The sequence below is a fragment of the Manacus candei genome, unplaced genomic scaffold, assembly GCF_025592945.1.
Source record: "Manacus candei isolate 608988 ecotype Guabito, Panama unplaced genomic scaffold, ASM2559294v1 h1tg000002l, whole genome shotgun sequence".
Lineage (NCBI taxonomy): Eukaryota > Metazoa > Chordata > Aves > Passeriformes > Pipridae > Manacus > Manacus candei.
The window spans coordinates 10,661,521-10,674,246 of record NW_026138050.1 but is presented as its reverse complement, the minus strand read 5'-3'; the positions used below and the strand labels follow the sequence as shown (position 1 = coordinate 10,674,246).

The following is a 12,726-nucleotide window of genomic DNA, read 5'->3' as shown; positions in this document are numbered from 1 at the left end:
TTCTTGCCTTAGTGTTTGCCATAGTTCAGGATTCTTGTAGTTGTTCCCTCGCTAGAAAGCTGTGAAACTGTGTCTGCATGTGGGTTAAGAGGTGCATTCTGCCTGTGGTGTCGTGGTACTGATAACCTGACTGTGAAGTTGGCATTTGAAGACATGGAAAACAAGATTTTGTTTAGGCAGTTGGATATAAAATATGCTGGGCTGGCACTGGGGCACCATGTAATGTAGCTGCTGTGGTGTGCAGGCCTTTGTCCTGCCTGCTGTGCTGGGATGAACTGTAATGCCTGGTTCTGCCTCAGAATAACTTCATTTGAGGGCCTTTCCTTCCAGTGGAGATCCATCTCTAGAGTGAAATTCAGTGTAGTATTATAGCACAAGTACAGCATTTTATTTATTTATTTTCCACAGATATCAAAATAAGATTAATGTATTTTAACAATACCTAACTGCCTGCTTCACACAGTCACTGTGTGAACATACTCCCTGAATTTTGTTTTCTTCTATTTGACCCTGAGCCTCAATACTAAATAAACATTCAGTATCTTTAATAACTAAGAGGCCCTTTGGGATTGTAACTCCTGTTTTTATTGAGGAAGCAAAGCTTTGAAAAGTGAGTATTGTGTACAAGAGGGAAAGGCAGTTTGATTTTGTCTGTTGTAGTTCCAAAATTAAACAACTTAGCATTGTCTTTTCGTTACATTTAATTCTTGGCTAAGATAATCCAGCACTTTGTGGTTAGTTTTCGTGGAAGCAGCATGCTCTGTATAAATCATTTTTGGGGAAACTTTTAGGTTACAAAGGCTCTAAACCTTTCAGGATCTAAAGACTCAAACACAAATGACATTATTTCATGCAGGCATAATTCTAGAAGAGCTTTATTTAAATATCTTCATGTGAAGAGCAGCTTTCATGAATTAGTAGTTTTACTGCTCATCCTTTGAGTTCTTCCTTGTTTGATTACCTAGGGACTGCCTTGCCATGTTCTTCAGTTCCATCTTCTGAAATCCTCCTGCTCTGCCCTGCAGAGTGAGCAGAGGACACGTGGCTGTGAGCAGAACCTGGGACATGGGAATCTTTATAAAAGCAGGGAAGAGCCCGGTGGAAGCCTGGGGGTTAAAGATGACTCTCCCAGCTGTGCCTGAGCAGAGGCATTACATTCCAGTTGGGTAACTCCAAGGGTTTCGCTTCAGAGGACATTCTTCCTGAAGCTTGGAAGCAGCTCAGTTGTGAAGCTCAGGAGGCTTCCAAACACAGAGCAAAGTGACCTGGGGTAGGGCCCCTCTGTGTGACAATGCAAGAGAGGCTTGTTGGAGGATCAGGATCACCCTGCCAGGAGTTCTTGTGGGAACTGAGACCTGGGAAGAGCCAAAACCAACCAGGAGAGGTGGGTTGGCCTGTGCTGCCTCACGGGCTGTGGCTGACAGACGGCTCAGTACTTACTCTGGGGAACATCTGCTGTGCCAAACAACCTCGAAGTTACTCTGCTGATGGTTTTTTGTCCCCCTAATTTGCAGTGGATGTAGCCATACAAATTAGCAGTCTGCAGGGAGATCCCAGCTATCACGAGAGCCTGTGGACAAACAGAAGTTCAACAGGGACAAATACACCTCTACATATCAACTGTGTAGGACCTACACACGTGTGTACCTGTACATACCACCTGGAGAAACGTGTGCTGTAAGAGAGGGATAGTCCTTCCAATAATAAATGACCTTCAAAGAGAATCCAATCTTGTCAAACTTAAACACAGTAGTTCCTTCATACAAAATGCCTATTTTATCAGAACACTGATACCAGTTTTGTCATTCTGTATCTTTAAAGACTTCATTACTTTCCTAAAAGCACTTACTCAAAAAAGGAACTTCTCAACAGATTCCAGAAACATTTCATGTTTTTGAAGCCTGAGTTGTATCTAAAAGTTTCACATCCAGATCCATGGCACACTGCAGGCCTGGTTAGCTGCCAAATGCCTTAGATACAAATAAGATCCTGTAATTTACAGATTTACAAAGAGCATCCTTAGATAGGAATCCCTATCTAGCATTGATAGGCAGTGAAAGTAACTGACTCCTTTTGTGGTACTACAGGCTTGGCAGCAGGTGGGATCCATCTGACTAATGGAATAACTTACAAAAAATATTTCTCAGCCCCAGGACCAGTTTCCTGGAAGGATCTAATTTTCATTTGTGTAACTTGCCTTTTACAAGCACCTGAGCAACCCGCCTTCAGAGCCAGTTGGGGTTCTGTCTCCAACCAGTTCTTGGCTTAGCAAACAATCTCTGGTTTTCAAAAATAAAGGTGGAGCCATGAACAAAGAGTGCTGGTTTAATTTTAACTGTTGCTTTTTTAGCTGTGCCATTTGGGGCACCAAAAAGCAGTTAATGATTTACCTACAGCTAAATTTCTTGTTTAATCAAATAATAAAATGTAGTCTTGGCTGTTAACTGGTGATGTGGCTGCACATGTTGGAGGTGCCTTTTATCTTTTCATACTGACTTAAGAAATGGTCCTGAGCGTGGCTGGGGACATGACAGAATGAATTCTGTGGTGATTATCCAAGCATTTAATGTTTGCAGGGGAAAACATGAAGATTTCATAGACAAAAATATCTTAACGTAATGCAATATATGGGGTACATTCCCTCTTGTATTTAGGGAAAAAGTGTTGGGTTTTGTTTTTTTTTGTAAATAGAGTAATTATAAAATACATACTCATAGCTCCATTTATCAAGGTTTTAAGCACTAATGATGCTGGTTTTTTCAAAAGGGAATGGTACCAGAGCTCTAAAATCCTTACTTTTCAGAGTAAGTAGCATTCAAATCCCAAGGAGACTTGAAAACCTGAAAACCAGCATCACCAGCTCATTTTTTGTACTCTTCCAATAGTTTCATTTGACTGAAATAAGTTGGGGAAGAGTAAGTTGCTACAGTTAAAAAGAAGGCCAAAATTTTGCCCACCACTTGAGCTTCTCCAGTCACATGAAGGAGTTGACATCCAATAACCAATTAGAAGTGCAGCTAAAAATTACTAATCCATTCCAGAGCACAGGGCTTGACTGCAGAAAAATCCTTGGGGTTCCTTGAAGCTGTAGGTGGGATTTTTGTACTGTTGGAAGATTTGGTTCAAGACCAACAGATCTGGGGTTTCCCTCTACCAGGATTATCTGTCAGCTGTAGATCTTTCGTTATCCCCTGACTCACCAGCCATTTCAGCTTCAAGGAGAACAAGGTGCTAAAGAGAAACAGTGTCCAAATCACGGGGCAGATGATGAGACCAAGCCAAAAGATTCGGGCTTCAGCTTCAGTTGAGGCAGCAATTGTAGGCACCTGGAAGGAAAATTATTGAAACTACCAGTCACCAAGTCAAAATGCACAATAAATGACAAATATCTGGGCTCTGGAGGGAGAGCACAACACCTCAGAGCAGGCTGCAAAAGCCTTGGTTACAGACTTCTTCAGGTCAGCACAGCTCATGTGTCTCTGTCTATACTGGAAGGCTCATTGTTAATGACTACACTTAAAAAAAAATAAGGAAGAGAATTGTACAGAAGGTTATGATCTTTCCAAAGTTTTTGAAACCTTACTCCAGACCTCAGACCACTCAACCACCATCAGTGTCAGCTTCTGAAACACAAAGCTTCACACCTGGAAAAGAAAACCCTCTGGACTCTTCTACTCTGAAAACTGAAAAGCCTTTTAGGTAATTTTCAGTATATTGAATTTTCCATGTAAAAATAAGATTAACCCATCCTTCCCCCATGAGGCAGACATTGTCATGCAACTTGTAAATGTGGTTAAATTACTCTATCTTGCCCAAGAAAACCCTGAAAGATGCAACCTTTGAGGTGTCTTAACTTTTTCATGTACCCTCTAGACCAATGATGTTGCAGAGGTCCAAAGAATAACATTCTATGCCTTCACAGTTACAGAAAAAGACAGATCCTCTGAGTCAATAAAAGGGTTTAATCACTTGTATCCTAAATTACTGACACATTACCCAGTAGTGGCATTGCATTGCACTATGTAGGAGGAAAAAACCCAAAGCCAAAGTCAATACACCTGAGAACTTTACACCTGAAAGACTTGGTTAATTTGGTGGAAGATTACAAAAGGCTGCAGTCAGCAGACTTGTAAGAACTGCTTTTCTTTCAGCAAGCATCAGCAGAAAGCAGGATTTTGGAGATGAACCTCTGTTGCAGCAACCACGTGCCAAGAATTAGTTGTTGGTGAGTGACTTGGAATATTTCTAAGCGTATTTACCCATAAAGCAAGAGATCTTAACGAGCTGCCAGAGGACTGGCAAAGGAGGTGGGAGAGATGGAGATGGGAATGCCTGACTTTGGTAAGGAAGAGAACTGCATGTATTCCAGGACCTTGCTATGACAAAGTCTTTCTCATGGATAAGCCGTGGCAGAAATGCAATCTATATGTTCTTTCCTGTGGTACTATAATTTTCACATTAATAAAGTCACCACTTCCCAGGAATTTTAGAAGGTTTTAGCCCATGCAGGTGAATCAACTTGGTACTTCTAGGCTAGAATTAAAAACTGTAACAGATGACCAAGGCTTGCTCATCTCTCAGTAATTTTGAGGTCTGGAGGTCATTTTATGGATGCCGTTGCTCTTAAGTGCTGAGAAAGCTCTTGGTTCGTGTCTCCACAGAACTAAGGCACTCTGACAGTCTTCTGCTTTCTTTTCTTTCGTGTAGGGTTGTCTGCCTTTAGCTTCCCTTAGGTTACGGGGCACACGCGGGTGTGTTCTCCGCTCAGGAGAGCGCTGAGCTCCGGTCCGGGCGGGGCTGCAGAGGGCACTCCAGCCCCGCACAGCCTCCTCCTGCCCGGCCGGGACCACAGCCGGGAGAACCCGAGGGATGGATGGCCCAGTGAGCAGCACTCGGGCGCTGTTCTGCCAGGCTCTTCCCCGAGTCAGGCTGTGGAAAGCAAAACTCTGAGTCTTGACTCTGGCAGTGATGCCAAATGCCATTTTGTAGCTCGTTTGCTCAGGGTGTTTGGGGGAGCACTGGTAGTATCAGAGTGCTCTGTGATCCAGGTTCTGCTCCCCACCATGTTCTGTGAGCATGAATGAAATACTGATTTTAAAATATTGAATCACAGAATCAAGTAGTTTGAGAAAGACCTCTGAGATCACCGAGTCCAACCTGTGACCCAACACCATCTTGTGACCCAGACCACAGCACCAGTGCCACATCCAGTCTTTCTTTAAACACCTCCAGGGATGGTGACTCCACTGCCCCCCTGGGGAGCCCATTCCAATGCCCAATCCCTCTTTCTGTGTAGAACTTCCTAATGTCCAAACCTAAACTTCCCCTGGCACAGCTTAAGACTGTGACCTCTTGTCCCATTGCTGGTTGTCTGGGAGAAGACAACCAGCTACACCCTGGCTACACCCTCCTGTCAGGGAGCTGCAGAGAGTGATAAGGAACCTGAACTATTTAGCACTGCTTTTCATATAGATATTTCCTGAAGAGGATTCTGTGCTGGTATTATCTATGGGAAGATGTGTTTATTGCAGGATATTCTCACTAGAAAATAGAACAGAACCATTAGAAATGTTTCATACCTACAGCACTATGCTGTGAATATTTATTCTGCTGATCCATGTGCTGACAGTGTTGTGAGACCAGCTTTGTCCTGCAGGCTTCCAGGATGTGACAAACCAATGTTTGCACCTGAATGCTTACATTGTGTTCTATAGAAGCTGGATAAAAGTAACTGTTACAAAGGTGCTCTATTTGATTTAGCATCAGCTTTACAAATTTCCTATGGATTGTTTGCCCTGTGCCTACTTCTATTAATATATTTACCCTTTTTGCTTCAAACACCCAGTGGCTTTTCCCATCTTCATCAATCTGGTTCCACCAACGCAAACCAACCAAGAGTCTTCCTGTCACGTTCTAGTGATGAAACCATTATTTGCATTAATCAGTAGCACAAGTCACTTGCCTGACTAACAGTCAAAAATAAAAAAGACAAGCATGTTCAACAATCATCTTTTATCAAATGCTAAAATTACTTCCAAAAGCTGTGCCAGCTTGAGCACAATGGCCATTAATGATGGATGAAATTACCACAAATTTAGAAGCCTGTTCTCTTTTAATATGATGATTAGCACAATAGCACTTATTTAGATAAGAAATTATAGGTTGTATCTTTTTCAAGCCAGTCAGTTGGACAAGCACCCAATAAACAAATTTCCTCAGTAAAAGAGAAGCATTGAGATCAAAAACACACTGAAAAAATGGGAGATTAATGATAAGCAAGTAAACTCTGTGGGTCAAGCAAACAAACTAAGAAAATATTCCTGCACCTGGATGAACCCTGGAAGCTTTCAGAATACCAGAGACACATCAATGCTTCACTTCTACAGAACAAAAACCTTGTTCCACATGTGCAGCTCCTGGATCCTGGGCTGGCCTGACCCACCTGCCTGCATGTGATTAGGGCACCAGAGCCATATCTGGGCTTCCAGGGCCCTTCTGCAGCCCCCCCAGGGGTGTGGTCTGCAGCTCTGAACATCCTCAGGCATTCATTACTTTAATTTTTATTTTTTTAAGGGGGAAAATACAAAGAAATCTACCTAGAGCAAAGCAATTTTCTCACCATTTTAGCAGCTCCCACCAGCCATAGAGAATATGGTGATAAACAATAACAAACATATATAAACATCTTCATTAAAGTGGGCTAGGCATGTGATAAACCAACACATCACAATGCTATTGGTGCTTTGTCAGTATGCATATTTCCTTTTTTGTTTCATTTAGTGGCAAGCAAAATACTTTCAAAGGTAATTACTATTGAGGGTCATCTTACCTTGACTGACCAAAAGTCAAAGGATAGGAGGAGGAGAATAGTGACAAAACAGGCAACAAAGCTGTTGCTGAACCAGTCACAGAACAAGTAGGTAACAATAGCACTCACTCGGAAAAACAGGTGGAAAAAGGTGGCCAGTGGGTGCCTAGAAAAGAAAACACAGAGCATGAATGAAGTGATGGGACAAGAAGGAATGTCACAGTACTCGCTGATGCTGTAGTATAACACAACTATTTTTACTTTAAAGTGGTATTTTGGATTGTAGTTTCTATTAGTTCAAATGTTGATGGGTACCTTCATTATCAAAGCAGTAGTATTTTCAACGGCCAAGCTTCAATCTAAAGCTAAAAGATGAATGTGGTGTTCATGTCATAACTTTCTCAGAGACAGGACAAAATGAGGAGTCTTTCACCAGTTTCTTTGGTACTATGTGAAGGAATGTGGTGGTTGTGTTCAACAGCATCCTAAAAAACCTCTTTTTTTCATAAAATAAACCAGCTTTTCAAAGCACAAAATAATTGAGACAATTCTTATGCCTTTCAGAACTGTTTTGAAAACAAAACAGGAACTCTGAAACTAAAAAATAGTAGCTGTTTGGTGTAAGATAAAATGAACTTTCATATTTAATGTCTAAACCCAAACACTTCCTTTTAGAAAGGGAGAGCAATTTGGGAATCTAACAGTTCTTATGAATTATTTCATATTAATTTCACTGGATATTTATGCTTTGCTCATCCAACAGAATTCTGTCTGTAACAAAATAAAGAGGAATTTCAGTGAAAGAAGTAATTATATGACATGAACTATTGGCCTGTGCAGTGGGACAGGGGGTTGGAGAATGCTGGAATGAGCACAGAACAATTTTCAGGGTAATATGCCAAGTATAAAACTTACTCTGTACCATTGTGGTTGGGTTAATTAGTTGAAAGTGAGAATTAACTAGAGATTATTGCATTTGAACAACTTCTCCCTTGAAACTGAGTGAATAAAATTTGTTTTCTGAATAAGATATTTTTCTTTAAGTCAGTAGTTGTCTTATTAAGCTCCTCCACCTCTATGAACAACTAACAGTAGTTTGGCCTGGGCCATAATTAGCTATTCAGCAGTTGAATGTTATTCTATTATTGTGTATAATAAAATTAGATATATAATATATACACAATTATAATTGTTTATGGTGAACTTAAATGATAACTATATAAATACAATAACTATTTAAAGATTCTTATTGTAATGTTATTCTATAGCTGTTTAACTGTTCTACATCTGAATATTTATATAATGTCAACTCTGTGCTTGTAGTACTACACACGTGACTGGAGAAGGCAAAATTATGCACAGCTGGAGTTTATATTTACTCCTGGTCATGCCCATGTTAACTTCAAACTTTCCAAAATCTTCTTCTGGCTTACAACTAAACACATCAGACTTTAAATGAAAGGGGTTTTTTTTGCTGTAAGCAGGTGGGTGGAGCGGGGTGGACACTGTGAACTGTCAAAACCAGGCAGTGCCTCGCTGCTCACACCAGGGTGGGCTGAGCTGGGTCAGTGCTTTGAAGGTGACAGGAACTTTTGTGGGGTAAAGTGGCAGGTCCACGGAGACCCTGGAGCCCCTGGAGCCTGAAGAGCTTGAAATATTAGATGGTATAAAGCCTTTCCCATGAGAACAGTGAGGGTAGTTAAACGTTCCCATGGACACAGCCCTGAGTATTAGGGAGTTAGCTGGAAGATGATAACAGTGCAAGGACGAAGCTGTTGACTGTGTGTTTCAGAGTGCAGGTGTGAATTTCTGAGTGTTTTTGTAAAAATATATTTACAAGTGTGTGGGAAAGTCAGGGTTTGCTACCTCAATAAAGCTGCCTGCTATGCTGAGCAGGCAGACACCCTTGTCTCATCTCTCTTTGTGTGTGTGTGTGTGTCTTCTTTCTTCATGGACCAAAACCTAACAACAGATACCCCACAGCAAACTTTGGAGAAGTAGTGTTTCCTTTTGGAAGGCAGATTCAGCAGGATTACTGGATTACCACAGGATTACTGTTTGGATGCTGAATCTGTTCCAATATCAAACTTTGAAGGGTATTTACTGAAAAAAAAACAAAAGTCCATGAGCAAGCAGCTCTCATTTATTGCAGTGCTGAACACTTTTCAAGGCTGTGGAATGTCAGTGTCCTCTCCCAAGGACATGCTCGCCAAGCCACAGACAGACTTACAGGTTCCTGTGCTATGGGAGGAGTGTAGAGATGCATCAAAACTTGCACCTCATCTTTTGGACAGCTCTCTCAACCTCAGAAAATTTATGCTTAAGAAAAATAATAATCCCCAAACTAATGGAATGCAGTAAATAAACTGCTCACTTCCTCACTTAACAGAACAAATGTGTTCTCTTAATTCACAGTCATCATGAAATTTATAGTTCCTATCATATACAAAGAGAAGTTTTAATAAGATGATCAGCTTCTAAAACCTGCAGCTAAACAATTTGCATCCTTTTTTAAATAACTTTCTAACTTTTCTTCTGTGAATGCATTTATATTGAATTAAACTGTACTCCATAAAACTCTTTTAAAAGTTAATGTCCAGAAATGCAATGGTATTAAGAAATCATTGTATAAACATACGTTATTCCTTGTACTAATGGGAGACAGTACAGGCTTTAAAAAATGGCAACTTTTCTTTTTTCCTTTTTTCATTCAAATCCAGTGAAGGATGAAGGTAACTGAAACTCTACTTGCCAGACACTTGCTCCTGAAAGCATAGCAACCCACATGGTTGGACTTTCAGTTTTCCTGTTGCACCTAAACCTCCCTACAGTGCAGAACTGGAGCCTTGAGGCTGAAGGGTTGCCATTTACCTTGTTGCAATGACCTCTCTTCAGTTTGCAAGCGTGATCCCTATTAGGACAGGAATGAGCTGTTGTAAATTTAGTTTCATTCCACATTAAGGAATCATAATTGGGTCAGCCCTAAGGTGTGCCACTGTCCTACAGGAGAATCATTCCCAGTTCCTGCTCAGAAGTGCCACAGCAGCACTCTACATGCTGCTTGCTTTTTTTTTTTTTCCCTGTCTGGTACTTCAAATATATTGAGGCAAATTTTGAATAAAGGGGTTCTCTGATCATCATGTTGCCTGGCTGATTTGTGAAAAAGTGAGTGTATGCTCCTGACTGTTCCAGATCCAATGTTCTGGTACTGCAGTGAACTGCAAAAAGGGTATAAGTTATCTTTTTCTAACTTCTTAGGAAAGTAGCTATTAAACTTTCACTTTTAAGGAGCCCTTTTGCACATACCTTGGAGAATCACAAAAGTACATCTTGTCATAGCTTATGTGAATTCTAACCAAGTTCAAGATGTATGAAATTGGGATAAAGACAAAAGATGGGAACATCTTGTTATGCCCTCCAATAAGACTAAATTTTGCAGCACCTAGGTGTTTTTCAGGCTTGTTTAGACAAGATTCTTCAGAAATCTAAAAGCAAACATCTGTGTGAACAGTGTAAGCAGTTCTGTGTGAATGCAGTTTCATTTCTGCATTCTAGAGCAGATGAATTTTCAGTATGAGATTGTCTTTTAATACTATTGGGAGGGCAAGAAAGAAGACCTGTCTTTAATGAAATAAGTTTCTGCACAAAGTTAATCACATAACAGTGTGGTTTGCTGAACTTTGCTTGTCTGTATTTATTGAGCAGTGTGGGCCAGTAGGAGCAGATCTGTAAAGTACCTGGTGCTGTGGTACCCTACAAACATTTCAGGGTGGTTTCACTTCATGCTCAGTCTAGTCTGGTCCCACAGACAGAATCTGAGGCTCATGTGCTCAAGGTACTTCTGAGCTTATTTCTCAGTTTAGTTGAATCCTTTGGGCTATGTCTCCAAGACTACACCAAAATATAAATGTTCATTTAAAATCTGTGCTGCTGCTGAAGGCTGACTCAGCATGCAGTTACAGTAAGGTCCAATAGAGTACAAAGTGCAAGGGCAGAAATGCTTCACCAGACATCAGTAAAACAGAATAATTGTACTGTAAAGCTACATGATTGCTTGTGACCTCAGATAATATTTTGTCAGGTTTAACATCTCTTACGTTTCTTTGTTTACACCTAGAAGAAATATTATCACTGTAATGGACCAGAGTAAACTGGGGCAAAGTGGAAGAAAGCATTCTAAATCAAAGCTGATTACGTATATTATTGGTGAGTGCACACATAATTTCTTGTGGCATAAAATTCTTCCTTTCACAATCTTTGGCTGAAGATTCTTCAAAAGCCACCATGGAACAACAGCTCTGTCACCTGGGACCTCAGTGTGGCCAGAGCTGCAGGGTGACACCCAAGGTGACAAACCCAAAGGCAACAGCTTAACCTGGTGAGAGGGGTGAATGGGTTGGATTTTCTTAGGTAACACCTACGAGAATAAGATGTACAATATTCCACACATCATCACACCCTGTGGAAGGGAAGCATGACAGTTTTATTGCAGGTTTCTCGCTGCTTCCCTTCAGCCAGGTGTGCAGTGCAGTGCCTGAGCACTGCAGCACAGCTGCTTTTGCTGGAGCTGAGAGGCCTCTCTGCTGCTCCAGCTCTAACAAAAGTAGTTTGGTTGGGGTTTCGGAGCGTTGGGTGTGTCGGGTTCCCGTTTCCATGGCCGGGTGATGCCGGGCAGCGGGGCCTGCTCCAGCCCGGGCATCTCCCGGACAGAGGCTCCCCATCCTCCCCGGGCAGCCTGTTCCAGCGCTTCACCACCCTCTCTGTAGAAAATGGGAATTAAGCGTTTAAACGGAGCTTTCTCTGTTCTCGTGCCTCAGTGCAGCCGGAGCAGCGAGGGCCACACGGGCGCCGCGATGCTGCGGCCTCCGCGCCGTTACCTGATGCGCGCCTTCCGCAGCGCCAGCTCCTCCTCGCTCCCGAAATCCAGGGACACATCCTCGGTGTCGTCCACCAGCGCCTGCGGCGGGGACCCGGTCAGCGCACGGGGACCGGGGGGGCCGCGCCGCCCCCCGAGCATCCCGCCCCGCCCGCCCCTCTACCTGCTTCATCCTCCCGCGGCTCCGGGGCCGGGAGATGCGCCAGGGAAAAGGGGCCGGGCTGCCCCTCGCCGGGATGCGCCTCCCCGGGCACCGCCTCGGAGAGGGGCCGGCTCCCGGTGGCAGCGTCTGCCGAGAACAGGGCGGCCAGAGGGGCTTTGGCCGCGGGCTGTGCAGCAGCGAGAGGAGCCCGAGCACCCCGGGGCGGCCCCAGCCCTCAGCAGCCCCAGCACCCGGGGCAGCTCCAGCCCCACCGGCAGCATCAGTCGGAGTAGGACCACTGGGGTCTCATGCTCGAGACAAACCCTAACAGGAAAAAGCAGTGAAGAGAAAGGTTGAACGTACCTGTACGAATGTGAGAGCACACCTGCGTGTCGCGTTAGGGGGACACCCGCAGTGCTGCCAGTGCTGTCCCCCCTGAGTGGCCCCGTGCCCTGTCGGGTACCGCTGTGGGGACAGGCGGTGGGACACAACACTGCGGTGTCCCACTGGTGTGGGGTGGGTAACTCGGCCCTGCAGTTACAGCAGCCGAGGGCACTTGTTCTGTTCAGCCTGGAGGAGACTGAGGTCTGACCCCACTGGGGTCGGCACCTTCCTCATGAGGGGCAGTGGAGGGGCAGCTCCGTTTTCTGCTCTCTATGAAAAGTGGCAGGACCCCGGGGAACGGCCTGAAGTTGCATCAGGGGAGGTTTAGGTTGGATCTCAGGGAAAGGTTCTTCCCAAGGAGGGTGGGTTGGGCACTGAACTGGCTCCCCAGGGTGGTGGTCACAGCACCAAGGCTGACAGAGCTCAAGGAATGTTCAGATGATACTGTCAGGCACTCTTGGGGCTGTCCTGTGCAGGGCCAGGAGCTGAACTTGATGATCTCTCTGGGTTCCTTCC

The 12,726-nt window shown here is 43.6% G+C and overlaps 1 protein-coding gene across 2 annotated transcripts; it reads right to left on the bottom strand.

The window, feature by feature from the left end:
• Window positions 1-635: 635 nt before the first annotated feature.
• TVP23A (trans-golgi network vesicle protein 23 homolog A) lies at window positions 636-11,949 on the bottom strand. Of its 2 annotated transcripts, XM_051777594.1 has the most exons (7): window positions 11,848-11,949; window positions 11,686-11,765; window positions 6,830-6,974; window positions 5,824-5,913; window positions 3,201-3,326; window positions 1,441-1,570; window positions 636-1,019 (listed from the first exon to the last, which is right to left on the bottom strand). In XM_051777594.1, exons 1-7 carry the CDS (start codon window positions 11,854-11,856, stop codon window positions 958-960), a joined length of 642 nt encoding a protein of 213 aa, XP_051633554.1. In that variant the 5' UTR covers window positions 11,857-11,949; the 3' UTR covers window positions 636-957. The 2 variants fall into 2 exon arrangements, with proteins under 2 accessions (XP_051633554.1, XP_051633465.1); XM_051777505.1 differs by lacking the exon at window positions 11,848-11,949 and having other exon boundaries at window positions 11,686-11,839.
• Window positions 11,950-12,726: the final 777 nt, after the last annotated feature.